The following is a 17,176-nucleotide window of genomic DNA, read 5'->3' on the forward strand; positions in this document are numbered from 1 at the left end:
TCTTCTGACAACCGTAGCTTTTTTATACTTCCATGTACGGCGATGCATAGGGTGTATTTTTTTGCGGGGCTGGGTGTACTTTTTAGCTATACCATTTTGGGGAATTGCTTTTGGTTTGATCACTTTTTATTCAAATTTTTATCAGAGGCAAAACAGTGAATAAACGGTGATTTGGCACTTTTGACGTCTTTTCCCGCTACAGCGTTTACCGTACAGGAAAAATATTTTTATAGATTTGTAGAGCGGGCGTTTTTGGACACAGGGATACCTAACATGTATGTGTTTCACAGTATTTAACTACTTTTATATGTGTTCTAGGGAAAGGGGGGTGATTTGAACGTTTATGCATTTATTAGAATACCTAGGGGTCTTGAACCCCAGGGAGTCTGATCACTAATGCAATGCATTACAATGCTAATGCATTGCAATACATTGCAAAAAAATCACCATTTCTTTTGCAGGCTGTATAGAGCAGCCTGCAAAAGAATATCACTGCAGACAGGCCGGGGAGCCTTTACAAGGCTATCAGCTATCATGCCAAAATGGCAGCGTTCACGTGCTGCCAGGAAAATGGCGTGTCGGTCAGCTTTGAGCGAGGCACCAGAAGGGTGCGGTTACCAACCACTGGCATTAGCGCTGGGTGTCTACTCTATAAAACAGTAGACACCCGGCGGCTATGGCAGCCGCGCGACTCCTGGGCGGCCGCCATAGTTAAACACCCGGTGGATGTTGGGAAGGGGTTAAAGCAAAATAAAAAAAAAAAAAAAAAAAAGGCGATATTTTATACAATCTTTTTTTGGAAAAGTGGCATACTTTAAGTTACATTCAAGATGTACAGAAGAAGTATATATCTATTTTAAACAGATAATAAAGCCTGCTTTTACAGACTTATACCAGTTGGTGGCCAATAGTTTGAGCAAGTCGCTAGCAGCATCAGATGGGTTTTCTGGGGACCACAATGGAGTTTTTTGTGGTTCTCCCAATTGTAAATATTTTATGTCACATATTTTGACAAAATATTGGCTTTTTTATATTGGACTTCCATTGAGACTCTCCTATAGTTTCAATTACTTTATTAACTCTATCCATCTGGATCTACAGTTTACTATGCATTATGATCTTCTGCCAATGTCTTGACAATTGGATCAAAAAAGACCCTTCTGTAATGATAGTGTAGCCACTCCACTAATACAAATAAAACTCCCTATCTATAAACCACTTCAGTCATGATCAACACATTGGGGCAGATTTAATAAGACTGGTTGATATGCCAACCTTAGAGGGCCCAACTGAAGCAGGGATATAGAGAATTATGATGAGGCTGCAGCTTCTTCATAAATCAATTGGAACGTTCCTGCGCCAGAATGGAAATCCAAGCCAGTTAGGAACGGGGGTAGATTTCTATTATGATTCACTTATCAAAATGCTGTCATATGAGTCATAATGAATCTGTCAGGCCAAGGTGTCTTCATTTCGAACAGCTCCAATTCCTAACCTGCTACGCCCACCTTCGCACAATGTTGCAAGCAAGGTGTGGTTCAGGGCTTGTGGTACACATTTGGTGTAAGAACGGGCCTTGTGCCATTTGTGTGCCACAATATCAACCCTCTACACCAGAAAAGTAGCATAGAAACATGATGGATTCTCTCTGTGTGTAATGTGTCCAGATACCCAACTACAGAGCAATGAAATGTCTAATTGCTTTATGCAATGTAGGTACCTCACTAATCTACTCACCAAGTTGAGTAGTCCTTCCATTACTTCCTTAAAAAAAATTCATCCCATTTATGTATAAATAGCTTTCCTTTTCTCTCACAATTTCACAGATTATTGAAATACATTGGTTATATATTATGGTTATTAAAATACATTCTAGGTAATGAATGCCCACAAGTTAAAGAGTTAAAATCACATTCATTAAAATGGGGACAGGAATTTGCAAGATCACCTAGTACAAGCTGATCTAGCATCATTTCACAAATTTCTCTATGAAACATTTCTTGCTACTCTTAAGTGAGGGACTTTTCCATGCCTTCATTGTAGACAGTGTTCTACCAGGCTCGAATACTGAGCAGTAAGCTAGTAAGTAAGTTCTCCAGCAAACTACACCAAAATGGCCGTCAGACAGGCACAGTACCGCTCTGACTGCGCATGCCCGAGATTTGAACTGGTACACCGCGATCGGAGAAAAGAAGGTGGCACAGTATGCAGGGAGGAGGAGGACAGACAGAGCACAAGCACTGGAGGGGCGGTATGAAAGGTATGACACGTGGGGTGCTCGGAGGCCCTGGGGAACGCTCAGGGTGTGCCGTGGGTTCATTTGCATAAAGAAATTAACTGGGTTACAAAAGAAACAGCTGGGACAATATAAAAAATAAAGGTAGTAGTAGAATAGCCTTATTAAAGGCTATTCAGACGTGTTTATCTAAAAACCACTTTCACCAATGATAGTTTCTCTGTAATGTGTGTCCTTTTATTTGACTCCATGGTTTATTTTGTTTTACTTGTCTCTGCTGTTTCTTTCTCAATCTCTATGTATTAATTTATGCATGCTCATTCATGTTTTCACAATTTACAGATTTTCATCATTTCATTTTTCTGGTTTAGGCCATTTCTTTATCTCACTTATTTAATCTAAACTCCATCTAAATTCTGCATATACCACTTTGTTCTGATACTTCCACATTGACCTGTCACAACTGCTTATGTTTCATTGTTTACCTATTTAACTTTTACTCTCACTTTTCAAATGTTGCTTTTTGTACTCTCTATTACAGTAGACCATCCTCTTTCTTTATCATTAAAGGGAGACCATCACATCCTCCTAACATTTTAATGCCACCACTATGTTACAGAGCACATTATGGTGATAACCAACATACCTTTGTTGTTATGTACTTTGGTATGTCACTTTTGGAGATTTGGAGAAAAAGAACTTTGAAGTCTTATGCAAATGAGACAGTTGGTGCTCTTGGGGCAGGCCTTCATCCCTGGGAGAACCGCTCTTTTTGCACAAGTAGGATAGGTGATATTATAACAGAGCCGAGAATCAACTCTCACTGCACGAGATGGCACAGGCAGAAGATGGTAGTGGTCTGAGTGGCAGGATTAGTACTCCAGAGACTGCTTAAGGCCCACCCCCAGTAAATCAACTGAAGCATTTGCATAATACTTCAAAGGTTTTTTTTTATAAGTCTACAAAAGGGACATACATGACAAATGATGAGTCATCATCAGCAGCAGCCTTCCCTGCTCTCAACCTCCCCATGTTTACACACAACACACAGTCTCAGTGAATATCCGGAGTGCACCGTGCTGGCTAATTCAAAAATACAAATTCATGTACACAATCCACTGAGGGTTAGCTGCGTATTTACATAGAGAGATAACAGACCTGGCTAAGATAAGCTGCTGCAAGAGCAGTGTAATATAGTATGTGAACATAAATTCATAACAGATGTGAAGCCATGTCATTTACCGGGATAAAAAGAAGCCTATGTTTTAATAAACTATCTAGGTGCCAAATTTCATTCAAATCCATTCAGCGGTTTTGGCATGACTGAGGAACAAACATCCAAACACACAAACTTCCACATTTATAATATTAGTAGGATAGGATTCTATTTACTAATGTTTTGCATATTATGATTGGTGTCCCAGTTTTAATTATCTGACGGACTTTATATGATTAATATTAATATACTTGCCCTACATAAGTATTCTCACTATTTTTCTTACCTATACCCAATTATCATACTTGTGCCAACTGCTCCTCCTCTTTGTAATTTCCCTTTCTCCTTTGTGACTCATTATTGCTGCCTCCTAGTGAACACTACTTATATTGTTTGTGCCCAACCAACTGTCTGAATCAAAGGGAAAAGACTAAGGCTGAGTGCACACAGGTTTTATGGTCCGGAAACTGAGGCAGAGGCCACCTCAGTGTTCGGACCAAAAGTAGCTTGAAAAGCTACTTCCAGGCTCAGTACTCTCACCCACAGTTGCACTACTACCCCCACCCAGGAAATTGGGTGCCGTTCAGTGGCGTAACTAGGAATGGCGGGGCCCCGTGGCGAACTTTTGACATGGGGCCCCCCCGACACCGAAGATCTCGACCGAGTCCCTCCTACGCATTCCTGCGCGCTCTATTATGTTCCATAGTGGCCCCTGCACACAGTATTATACCCAATAGTGGCCCCTGCACACAGTATTATGCCCCATAGTGGCCCCATTACACAGTATTATGTCCCATAGTGGCCCCTGCACACAGTATTATACCCAATAGTGGCCCCTGCACACAGTATTATACCCAATAGTGGCCACTGCACACAGTATTATGTCCCTTAGTGGCCCCTACAGGACTAAATACTGTCACGTCACCCGCTGACCGCTATACCAGGACAAATTGTGGATAAAAAATCTGGTCATGTGCATTACAATTTAGTAACTCCATGTGCCTCATATTAATAGCAGTTAACCCCATCATCTCCCTCACATTAACCCCTGTAAGCCTCACCATAAGAGTTACTGATATGTGAGAGACATGGAGGTAATAATAAAGTATCTTCATTACTATTACCCCCATATGTCTCACATATCAGTAACTCTTATGGTGAGGCAAACAGGGGTTAATGTGAGGGAGATGATGGGGTTAACTGCTATTAATATGAGGCACATGGAGTTACTAAAACACAAGTAATCACTCCAAATGCCTGATATTAATAAGTAACCCCAGTACGTACCTGTGTAGCTTTAGTTTCATTTTCCTTCTTCCTTTCTTCCTCCAGTGCAGACGGCAGGAGCTCGGCAGGGATAAGCCCCGCCTCCTCCTCTCATTGGTGGGCAAAGGACAGCAGAGAAAGGGAGGGGGGAGAGAGGGGGAGAGAGGGGGAGCGTCCTGAAGCGCTGACAGGAGCCAGAGCTGCAGCTCCTGTGTCTCAGCCGTTGCTGCAGCTTCGGGGCCCCCTGTTGGTGGAAAGTATTCCACCAACAGGGGGCCCCGATCATTATACTCGGGGGTCCAAAAAGACTTCCGAGAATAATGATAGCAGCGGTAGCTGCTGTCAACGGGCCCCTGATGTCCCGGGCCCTGTGGCAGCTGCTACCGCTGCTATGGTGGTAGTTACGCCACTGGTGCCGTTATCCTAGTAAAGTTTAACTATTTTGTTCAGATGCAACTGCTGTCATTCCTCTGATCACCATCAAGGGCCCTTTTGACCACCATCATCTGGCTCAGGAGAGGAGAGGACTCCTCACAAGTAGAAGTCCAGGACAACTTTAGGACCACTCAACATTTCCCTAACTTGGAGCATGGACTAGAGGACTTGGTTGAGTTTCCTTGGCCTATTATTGACAAACTACCACTACTACTACTACTTCTGTCTTCCAGTCCACTCCAGTGAGTTGCATGTTGCATATATTTGTTTTTTGATGTTGATTTTACTGCACATCTGCATTTTCTTTTCCTTATTTCGCTCTTTTTGAATAGTCCTATTCATGCTTTGCTCCTAGTTGCTTTACAGATCAGGCTTGACAAAGATCATAAATTGACTAAAATGTTGACAGCCAAATTTGATCTGAATTTGTTTATTTACAATTTTACCTAGTGGTGGCTGGATTTGCATGTGTTTATTGCTATTCAGCGATTCCAGTTGTATCACAATAAATTTGTACCTTGATCTCTAAATCATTGGAAGTGTGAACCATGGTCTCTATTTCAGGGTTTTCTATGGTGGCTCGGCTCAACAGATCCTTGACTTCTCTGGTAAGCCAGTGCAACCTCACAAACCTGTTCAATTAATATGCATGGAATATTTTCTTGCATTGCTTACATCATCTTGATCCCGCATGGCATTCAACTGCTCAAGTTTTTTAGCCCAGTACCGAGCCTCCTCTTCAGGAATATCTAAAAGGAAATGACAGATACTTTTGTTAATACACAGTTAGAGATGAGCGAACAGTGAAATGTTCAATTCAATATTCGATTCGAGTAGCCCCTCAAAACTCAAGTGTTCGAAGTAATATCGAACCCCATTATAGTCTATGAGGAAACGTCAGCTCCCACTCAACTCTGCTATTCCAGAGATGTAACAGTGCTGTGCGGTCAACCTTGCTACATCTGAGATGTACAGAGCTCTGTCAACTCTGCTACATCTGAGATCGGAGCACAACGGAGACTGCTGTGGACCGATCTTAGACACCACCTCCTCCAGCAGAACCAGCGTTGATTGTCCAAATGCTGTACACTGTACGGGATTCGGCCAATCATTGCTGGCCAATGCTTTCCTATGGGGAAAAGTCAGCTCCCACATAACGGAAGCTGACAGGGATCCCGACTAGCATATAATTGGCTGCCACGAGATAGAGCCCCAAAGAGCTGGGTGAGTAACATTCCTACCTAAATAAAGCTAATTCCTAGCTAACCCTGCCTGTACATCTATCCCTGTCTCACAGTCACATAGTTCACAGTCTCATAGGAATCAGATCTGAAATCCACTATTCGTCTAAAGTGGAGGTCACCTGATTTCGGAAGCAAATGGCTTTTTCCGATTTTTTTCAATGCTTCCATTGTCGTAGTTCCTGTCCCACCTCCCCTGTGCAGTTATTGGTGCAAAAAAAGCGCCAGGGAAGGTGGGAGGGGAATCAAATTTTTAGCGAGTTTACCATGTGGTGTTCGACTGGAATCGAACATCTCGAACAGCCTGATATCCAATCAAACATGTACTCGGTCGAATGCTGTTCGCTCATCTCTATACACAGTACTTCCTTATAGAGGACCTTTCGTTTCCTCATTATTGTGCAGTTTTATATACACTGCTAGAAAGCCGACAGTGCCGCTAATTTCGGCACCAATATCTACTCACACATTGATGAGAACATGAAAGGCTATCTTTTAATATAAATGCTCTTCACTTAAATTTTTTTTTTTTTTTTACACACTTATGTATGTAATTGCATATTTACTTAGGTTGAAAAAAAGATATGTTCATTCATTCGTTTCTCACACCTAGAAAAACAAACCCCTCAACAATTTTGGCCAATTTAATTTCAAAGCAATCAATTTGTAATTTTTGTGTCAAACCCTGACGTCACTGTCGTCTCCCCTCACACACACCCACCCACACTCTCCTAAGCCACAAGCCCCACCTTCTCCCAGTACCTCTAACAGAAGAGGAGTGAGAAGAACCGGGAGCAGCAGCACTTCTGTGCAGGTAAGCTGAGCGAGGTTCAGATGTAGCTGATTTCAGTATACAGCTCTGCTACATCTCAGTTGTAGCAGAGTTGAATATACACCTCTGATACATCTCAGATGTAGCAGAGTTGAGTAAACAGCTCTGCTACATCTCGGATGTTCTGTCGCTTATCCATGTTGTGGAATCCAAAGCTTATAAACTGACTTTAAATTCATCCATAAGAAATGACTCGTATGAAAGCTGAAACCCTCCCAAATGTATTTTTTATTAAGAAAATAAATTGGCTTCACTGGCGAAATATTGATCATTTAACGAACACAGAAAGGTCAGATTTTGGCATGACAAAAGTTTTGTCCCCTTGTCATATAATGCACCCAATACCAGTGTACAGCCTCGCCGGTGCTCATTAATTGATCGGTTAATTAGTGGGTGCGTATAAAAAGAACTCCAGCACCCCAGACCTTCACTTCAACTGCAACTTCACCTCTGACAACATGCCAAAATCAACCCTGCGACCAAAGCCTTGATTATCAAGAGGCTGAAGACCAGATCCACTGCAGAGGTGGCTGGCACCTTTAATGTGTCTCAGCGTCAAGTACAAAGAATTAAAAAAAGATTTGAACAGACTGGAGATGTTTTTGACAAGCCCAAGTCCGGCAGACCCCGCAAGACAACTGCTCAGGAGGAACGTTTGTTGGTTAGAAAATGAAAAGCCAGCCCCTCTTTAACTGCAGCAGAGCTCCAACAGGCCTGGTTACCTCAAGTCCCTGTGTCAACTAGAACAGTTTATAGGATTCTGTCTCGAAATGGCCTCCATGATCGAATCAGTGCCCAGAAGCCAGCACTAAACAAAACGCAATTAAAGGCCTACAGCCTGCTAAATGGATGGACGCTGGAAAGGTGGCAGAAGGTGGATTTCTCAGATGAATCTTCAGTTGAATTACACCATAGCCGCCGAAAATACTGCAGGAGACCTCCTGGAGCCCGTATGGATCCAAAATACACCCAGAAAACAGTTAAGTTTGGTGTTGGAAAGATCATGGTCTGGGGTTACATTCAGTATGGGGGTGTGCAAAAAATTTGCAAGGTGGAAGGCAATATCAATAGCCTAAAATATCAAGAAGTATTATCTTCCTCTTACATTCCCAATCATAAAAAGGAGCAAATCTTGCCGCAGGATGGTGCTCCATACATCCATCTCTACATTAAAGTTCCTCAAGGCAAAGAAGATGAAGGTGCTCCAGGACTGGCCAACCCAGTCACCAGACGTGAACATCATTGAGCATGTTTGGGGTAAGATGAAAGAGGAAGCTTTTTGATGAACTCTGGGAGGAATGTAAGACTGTATTCTTTGCTATTCCTGATGACTTCATCAATATCATTGATATCAATATCAATATCATCATTGTCGAAACGCATGGATGCCGTCCTTCAAGCTCATGGAAGTCAGACAAAATATTAAATATGGCTCTAATAGCACCACTACTTCATTCACCAATGTTATGAAACATATCTTTATATTTGAACTGAATTATTGGTTTCATTTTCACATTACTTTATGTGTGTGACAAAACTTTTGTCTTGCCAAAATCTGATCTTTCTGTGTTCATTAAATGATATTTCACCAGTGAAGCCAATTTATTTTCTTAATAACACACACATTTGGGAGGGTTTCAGCTTTCATATGAGTCATTTCTTAAACCAATGGATAAAGTCAGTTTATAAGCTTTTCATTCCACAACATGGATAAGCGACAGAACTTTTGTCAGGGACTGTACAGCTCTGCTACATCTCAGATATAGCCAAGTTGAGTATACAGTATCAGATGTAGCAGAGTCGAGTATACAGCTCTGCTACATCTCGGATGTAGCAGAGATGAGTATACGGTAAAACAGGAACAAATCAAAAGAGTGGCAGGCTGCGGTAAATACATAGGAATGAATGGACGCCGCTTCCATTCATTCCTATGGGTGCGTGCTCGCTCATCTGATACTATAGCTTTTCCCACAATGCTTGGCCAGTAGCCAAGCATTGTGGGAAATAACCTCTGACCTCGATCCCGCCGGAAAAGATCGGGATCGGAATTCCGATTGCGATCGTGAAATTTACTCAATCGCCGATCGGGATCGGAAATGTTCGGAATCTGATCGACGATCGAGTAAATTTCACGATCGCAATCGGAATTCCTAGTGACAACACTTCGGTGCATTTCCTATTGCAGCATGACTGTGCTACAAGACACAAACCAAAGGTCCATAATAAGTGGGGTATTTATATGATTGTCTGGAGTTGACTGGATTGGAAAACTGCTTTTTAGTCGGCAGGCCCCAGATTACTATAGTGAGTAAGATTGTCAATTGATATAAGGCAACAAATAAAACAGGATTTTTTACATACCTAATGGAAGTTCAAATCGGGTGTCAAGCAAAATGCGATGGAAGGTCGGGTCTTTGGTTCCACAGATCTCGTTATCTGTCATTATAACTTGTGAGTCAAGAGTTAGCCATTCACCAGGGCCTTCCTGCAAACATTTACAGGTTAGCATATTAAATTTGGAGAAAGGAAAATTAAATGAAATGAAGGATGTTACAAATCAGTAGCTGGAAACATAAAGCACTTCATGTAATGGCTGCATATGCAACTTTCAGTGCATTAATTCCAACTAAAGTAACTGTCTTTGATGTTTTATAAGATCTTCTGCACACAGAGACCCATGACAAGAAAACCCATTTAGTCAAACATATAGAGGTCAGCCAAAAATATTTTACTAGAACAATATCAATTGTACAAAATAAAGCTATGACTTTCATTACAATGTTTCTCTCATCTATCATAGAATAAGAGCAAAGGACTTAAAGGGGTTGTCCTGTTATAGGCGCTTATCCCTTATCCATAGGACGAGGGATAATTGTCCATTCGTTGAGGGCCCGATAGCTGGGTCCACCCCAGTGATTAGGAGGATGGGGGACCAAAAGTCCCCTTAAAGGGGTTGGCCACTTTCAAACCAACATTGACAAACAAATGTACAATAAAAAGATATACAATTTTCCAATATACTTTCTGTATCAATTTCTCCCGGTTTTCTAGATTTCAGCTAGCTGTCATTTATTCTGTGACTTCTAGAGGATAAAACTCTGACCATGGTCATGTGATTTACAGTACATGGTCATGTGATGAGCACACAGGTGCACAGCTGATTTGGTAATTCGGTAAATTTGGTAAATTTGGCAGATGTCTGATTATTGTGCTGTGACTGTAACGAGTGGCACCTGTGTGCGCATCACATGACCATGGACCGTAAAATCACATGGTCAGAGTTTTATCCTCTAGAAGTAACAGAATGAATGACAGCAAACAGAGATCTAGAAAACCGGGAGGAATAGATACAGAAAGTATATTGGAAAATTGTATATCTTTTTACTGTACATTTGTTTGTCAATATTGGTCTGAAAGTGGCCAAACCCTTTAATGCCGCCTTGTGAATAGAACTCCAGGGCGTTTGGATGACCATCTCTCCATTCATTTCTATAGGACTATCAGGACTGTAATGTGCCTGCAGTCCCCTTTAAACAATAATAGAATGACTGATGCAGATCCTCCTCCTTTCTTTTGTTTATTTACTTTTTTAATGGAAGGAAAAGCTGCATCAGTCATTCTATACGCGGTTCCAAATTATTATGAAAATGTCATATAAATTTAACACTATTATGGCTAAGGTCCCACATAGCAAACCGCAGCTAAAAAGTGCTGCAGGAAATACTGCAGCTGAAATGTATCACAGAGAGTTTGCAGAGTTTTCCTCTGTGGACTCTCTGCTTCTATTACACCTATACGGATAATGCCAGCGTTTCATGTAAATTTAAGTGTGATCATCGTACTGTGAAGAGATTTTTTTTTTTTTTTTTTTTTTTAAATGTAGATTGTGAGCTCACAATGTACATTTTTCCCTATCAGTATGTCTTTGGAATATGGGATGGAAATCCATGCAAACACGGGGAGAACATACAAACTCCTTGCAGATGGTTTTCTGCCCTTGGCAGGATTTGAACACCAGGACTCCAGCGCTGCAAGGCTGCAGTGCTAACCACTGAGCCACCGTGTGGCCCCTACTGTGAAGAGATTTGTGGCTGATTCAGAGGACAGATGGGTTTGTGTGGCTAAAGGCATAATAAGGAAGGTTTCTGACAAATACATCGGATTAAAAGAGCAGCTGCTAAAATACCATTACAAATCAGCATCAGGTATTTGAAGCTGCTTATGGTCCAGGAGTCTCACAAACCTCAAGGTGTAAGATCCTCCAGAGACTTGCAGTTGTGCATAAACTTACTACCCCTGAGCAGTGCTCACAAGAAGAAATGGTTGCAGTGGGACCAGATATACATGAAAACTAATTTTGAAAAAGTCTTGTTTATTTACTCACAAGTTTAATGGATGCAAGAATTGTAAAGGTGATATCAAAGAAAGGTTCTTATGTTAACATGTTAAGATTAGAGATGTGTGAGATCAGCCGATCCGAACAGCACGCTTGCATAGAAATGAATGGACGTAGCCGGCACGCGGGGGGTTAAGAGGCCGGCCGCCGTCAAAGCGGAAGTACCAGGTGCTTCTATTAATTTCTATGGAGAGTGCTGTTCGGATCGGCTGATCCGAACAGTACTCACTCATCTCTAGTTAAGATGCTTTTGATTAAACTAGCTTTTGATTTCAGCAAATGTGACCTCTTAATGCTGCAAATTCAACAAATTACCATTTTCACTTCTTTACAACCAATAAGGCTAGGTTCACACCTGCAACTGGCCTCCGTTTGGGGTATCTGTCCCCAAATCCGCTTAAAAAGTGCAGAGAGAAAAGTCCTGCTTGCTTCCTCTCTGCATGTTTTGGGTGGAAACCATTATAGCCTAAGGGGTCTGTGGTAGCTGCTTTTTTTTTTTTTTAAGCGTGTTAGATTGTCGTTGGTGGGGTCCTCAAGCAGACCCCAAGAACGGAAACCCAAACGCAGTTGCAAACCTAACGTGAAAGGTTTAGAAACTCTGTTGTACAGCAAATTTAAATTTTTTAATTTGTGAAAAACATTTTTTGTATCTTTGGTAGGTTTGTCCAATAAAACTTGATTTATAATATTTGATTTAAACATTATTATGAATGTCATTTGCATCGATCATTTAGGAAAAATCTGAGAAAAATATCATTTGCATAATAATTTGGAACGCAGAACATGGTGTACATCCATTTAAGTCCATTGCTCTCATCCTATGAAGTTCACATCTGCACTGAAGTAAGTCTCCATTGGAGACTCCGCCACAGAAGCCACCAGAAATCGTCCGAGAGAATAGTTCTGTATGGAGGGCTTTTCTCTGCCCGTTTCAGTATAAAAATGGCGCACACTCAATGAACGGCCAGCTTGGTTTCCATGGGTATCTGCTCTTTTGGGGGGCAGGTACGTTTGAATTTGCTGGGGGTCAGAATGATAAAGAGCTCGACAGCCAAAACAGCGCAGATATGAACCTAGCCTAAGATGTACACTGGCTTTATTATTATTTTCTGGCCTTTTTTATTTCTGACTTCCTTCAACTGTGCTGAAATGAACTTAGATCTGCATAAAACCCATTAACTTACATATTAATGCTTCTAGGGGGAGATTTAGGAAACTGTCTAAAAGAAAAACTGTGCTGCCCATAGTAACAAATCACAGAACAGCTTTTATTTCAAAAGAGAAATACAAAATGAAAGATGTGCTGTCATTGGTTTCTATAGGCAAAAATACTGTTCCTTAGACATACGATAATAATAAATCAGTCCCACTATGTCCATCCTAAAGCATTACTAAACTTTAGAACAAATTTTGATTTTTTTGGAAGTATTTGTGCCATTAACAATAATAATAATAATAATTTGTAACAAATTTTGTCATCTTTCTTTGAATTCCTGCATTCCTTTATTTCTTCCCTTGCTTCTCTACTGAGAGCTATCCCCTGCTTCTCACTGTGTACAGTGCATGAGCTTATATGTGTAATGCAGAGGAAATAAGTTCACACGGAGTTTACGTTCACTCATTCTGAATGTGATACTGTGATACACGCGTATTACATTGAAAGCAATAGGTAAAAAAGCCTCCCATTGATTTCAATGGGTAGCGTGCGTATGCTGGCACCCATAGAAGTCAATGGAATCTGTTTTTTACGCCGCTCACTCTGAACGAGTTTTAGGTTCAGAATGAGCAAGTGTAAACTCCGTGTGAAGTGTCCCCAAGGGAGGTCACTCCAAACATTTATATCTTGGTCATTACAAAATATAGACACATGATTTTGGAAGAGATTCTCATCTTTCACATAACAATAAAGTTGCAGTTAAATATCCCAAATTGAGGACCTTGTGGATTCGTCTAAATTTGAGACCCTCTGGCGGCCGTGGATTGTGTTCCAAGATTCGACTGAGTTCTCTTCCCTTTTCTCTTAACCTTTTTTCAGGTGGTTCCCCTTTTGGAGTCCTTGGGCGTTTTTCGTCCCCCTTTTCTTTTCCTTTATTCCCCTATTTTTCACTGCTATGTTAGCTGTTGTTTTCCACTTTTCCTCTTGTTTCTTGTCCTTGTGGTGTTTTGTCCTCCCTTGGTTCTGTGTTGTGCTGGTCTCACTCTTGGGGCCGTGCTGTGTCTGTAGATGCTCCTTTTGAATTGTTTGGATTTGTGTACTGCTGGCGCATGCACCTCTTGCTTAGCCCATTCTGGGCACTGTTTTGCTGTTTTCCTGTTATTGCATTTACTTTTGGTTCGTTTTCATCTTGCTGTTTTGTAATGTTCTGTGATTCTGTTTCTTTATTTTGAAAATTTCAATAAAATTCAGTTTACACCTAAATATCCCAAATTGTCAGAATGTGTTTATGTGTTTTCAACTAGTGATATGTCTTGAAACAACAAAACGAAAGGTGAGAATCCCTGTTTTCATATGACACCAGAGGCATATTTCTAAGATTAATATCAGAGATTGAAGTGACCCCCATGTTAATTATTATATAGTTACAATATTCTCTAGCAGACATGGGGTTAACACTCTACTGACATCATAGTCTTATATTCTGGGAACATGGGTGCGGTTAGAGTACACCATTTTAGAAATCTCCTTACATAGCTACAAGATGGAAGGTAACACCCCCTCTCATGAATATAAAGGAGTAAGAAATACACATGTCTGGGTCTGTCTTTGGGAAGACCAAGGGAAGACCAGGAGGTCTGTCTTTGGGAAGACCAGGGGAAGACCAGGAGGTCTGCCTTTGGGAAGACCAGGGGAAGACCAGGAGGTCTGCCTTTGGGAAGACCAGGGTGGGTGGTCCAGGCAGATGGACATCCATGGACGTCGTAACCAGCCCAAGTCCACCAACCAGATGACAAGCATGAACCAAGCTGTAACTACAAGATATCCAGATGATTTAACTTCTCTGAAGATGTAAGCTATTGACATTGACTGATATATTTGTTATTTGGACACTTTCCCTGTTCCTGTGTTTTCCTTCAAGATATTAATAAACCCTTACATTGATTTATAACAAGCTGACTCCTCCTATCGTGGATAAGGCCTACAACATGTGACACAAGTCTATCCCACAATTTCAAGGATATTTAACAGTGGATACAAGTCTCACCGGTAAATACAAGATATTTAACAGTGGCGAGCCAGCCAGGAGACTTCCGAAATTACAGAATATTTAACACCCCATGTCCTTATTTTATTCATCACACCATACAAAGTGAGAATCAGGATACAGTGTAAAGATAAAAGAAGAAGTTTTTACAGAAAGAGACAAAATTTGTTAATAAAATAAATTACATAATTTATTATGGATACAAATGCTCTCAGAAAATCAAAGTTTGTTTGAACGTTTAGTTACCTTGAGGCTAAGCCCCCACTTTGCGGAAACGCAGCTTTTTTGTTGCAGATTTTGTTGGGGTATATTGAGCCAAAGCCAGGAGTGGATTGAGCAAAAGGTTGAAGAATAAGTGCTGCCTATATATTTCCAATTCCTTTTGTAGCCACTCTTGGCTTTGGCTCAAAAAAACACAGCAAAATCTGCAACAAAAAAAGCTGTGTTTCCACAATGTGGGGCCCCACATTGAGGAAAAGCTGTTTTTGGCTGCAGTGGAAATGCAGTGTGAAAATTGCTGTGTTTTTGCAGCAAAGTGAATGAGATTTTATTTGCTCCCATTCCCACGCTGTGAAAACCCCCCCAAATGCAGCAGAAAATGCAGGGTTTTCAAAAACACAATGAACTAGACATCAAAAGCTCAGAAATCTTCTATACATCTGTATTCCCTTTGAAATGTTTAAAGGGGTTGTCCAGGCAAAAATGGACAATCCTTTTAACGTTTAAATAATCTGGGGACAGTGAAAAAAACAAACTCTATTGTTCTATATTGTCCTGGTTCTATTGCTCCGGCGGCATCTTACAGAGCTCCATTGAAGCTGCTGATTGGCCTCAGCGGTCAGCGAAGTACCTGCAATGTCACTACCTCTGATATCACAGGTCCACTTCCTGAGGGCTGCTGAGGCCGCTGACTGTAGCTTCAGTAGAAAGCCAAAGAGACACCGCTGGAACAGACGGACCCGGGACGTGCGGGAAGCACACCGAAGCAACTGCGATAGGGGAGTATGCATTTAAAAAAAAAAAAATAGAAATTCACTACCCCCAGCTGATTTAAATGTTCAAAGTATTGTTCATTTTTGCCTGGACAACCTCTTTAACCTCTTGTATAGCTGTCTGCTTTTTTAATGAAAACATACCTCATTAGATTGTCTGATGGTTCTTAGTGGGATCCATACAGTCCCCACCATGGTGTCCCAAATCAGTCCTTTGTTCCAGACTTCTACTGTTAGGCCAAGATCCAGCCGGTTAATCTCACTAAAAGCAAACAACATAGTCTGAGGTCATGACATCTGTAAGTTTAATTTTTACATGGAACATTTCTCTGTACTTTATACTCACAACATGAAGTCTTGCTCCCAGCAGGGAAGGTTCCCTCTCACTGCAATTGTTGTGCTTTTCACATTTTGTACTTTAAGTGTTACATAGGCATTAAACTTTTCTGTCAAAACACAAACATACAGCAGTTGTAAACTTGCAAGTATAATGGAATCAGTTGAATTGAACAGTGTTTTGTGCACAGAAGGCAGAGAGGAGTGCAGGAGTGAAGTGAAAAAGCTAGAGGGAACTCAGTCTCTTCATTCTCAGGATCACTGGGATCCCAGAGGTCAGACTGGTTGTTGGTTATAATTAGAGATAAGCGAATACCGATCGATTGAGTAGGTATTCGATCGAATATTACGATATTCGACATATTCGATTCTGATCGAATACCACGTGGTAAACTAGAGTAAAAATTTGTATCCCCTCCCACCTTCCCTGGTGCTTTTTTTTCACCAATAACTGTGCAGGGAAGGTGGCACAGGAAGCAGGAAAATGTAGGCATCGAAAAAAAAATAGGAAAAAGCCATTGGCTGGCGAAATCAGGTGACCTCCGATTTATAAGAATAGTGGCAGCCATGTTCGTGTCAGATGCAGTTTGGTGAGACAGGGAGAGACTTACTGCTGAGGGTCAGATAGTGATTAGCTTCTGCTAGGCAGGAAAACTGAAAACAAACAGCTCTTTTCAGAGCTAAACTGCAGGAAGAGTGTATATACTGAACCGTATATACACTCAACCTGCCAAAACTTCACAAAAGTCCTTTTTAGGGCTCAAATTGATTACAAGTGGTATGCACTATACAGTCCTATGAAAAAGTTTGGGCACCCCTATTAATCTTAATCATTTTTAGTTCTAAATATTTTGGTGTTTGCAACAGCCATTTCATTTTGATATATCTAATAACTGATGGACACAGTAATATTTCAGGATTGAAATGAGGTTTATTGTACTAACAGAAAATGTGCAATATGCATTAACCCAAAATTTGACCGGTGCAAAAGTATGGGCACCTCAACAGAAAAGTGACATTAAT

At 41.0% G+C, this 17,176-nt stretch overlaps 1 protein-coding gene across 1 annotated transcript in view; it reads right to left on the minus strand.

Annotated features, from left to right (window-relative positions):
• Nucleotides 1–17,176, minus strand: part of UNC13A (unc-13 homolog A) — a 210,686-nt gene that overhangs the window by 143,509 nt on the left and 50,001 nt on the right. The window contains exons 3-6 of the mRNA XM_075282689.1: nucleotides 16,164–16,263; nucleotides 15,962–16,079; nucleotides 9,588–9,711; nucleotides 5,829–5,902 (exon numbers count right to left, since the gene is read on the minus strand). Of these exons, the coding sequence (XP_075138790.1) occupies nucleotides 5,829–5,902; nucleotides 9,588–9,711; nucleotides 15,962–16,079; nucleotides 16,164–16,263 (416 nt within the window). The remainder of the gene's footprint in view (nucleotides 1–5,828; nucleotides 5,903–9,587; nucleotides 9,712–15,961; nucleotides 16,080–16,163; nucleotides 16,264–17,176) is intronic.

This window comes from Leptodactylus fuscus, chromosome 1 (genome assembly GCF_031893055.1).
Source record: "Leptodactylus fuscus isolate aLepFus1 chromosome 1, aLepFus1.hap2, whole genome shotgun sequence".
Lineage (NCBI taxonomy): Eukaryota > Metazoa > Chordata > Amphibia > Anura > Leptodactylidae > Leptodactylus > Leptodactylus fuscus.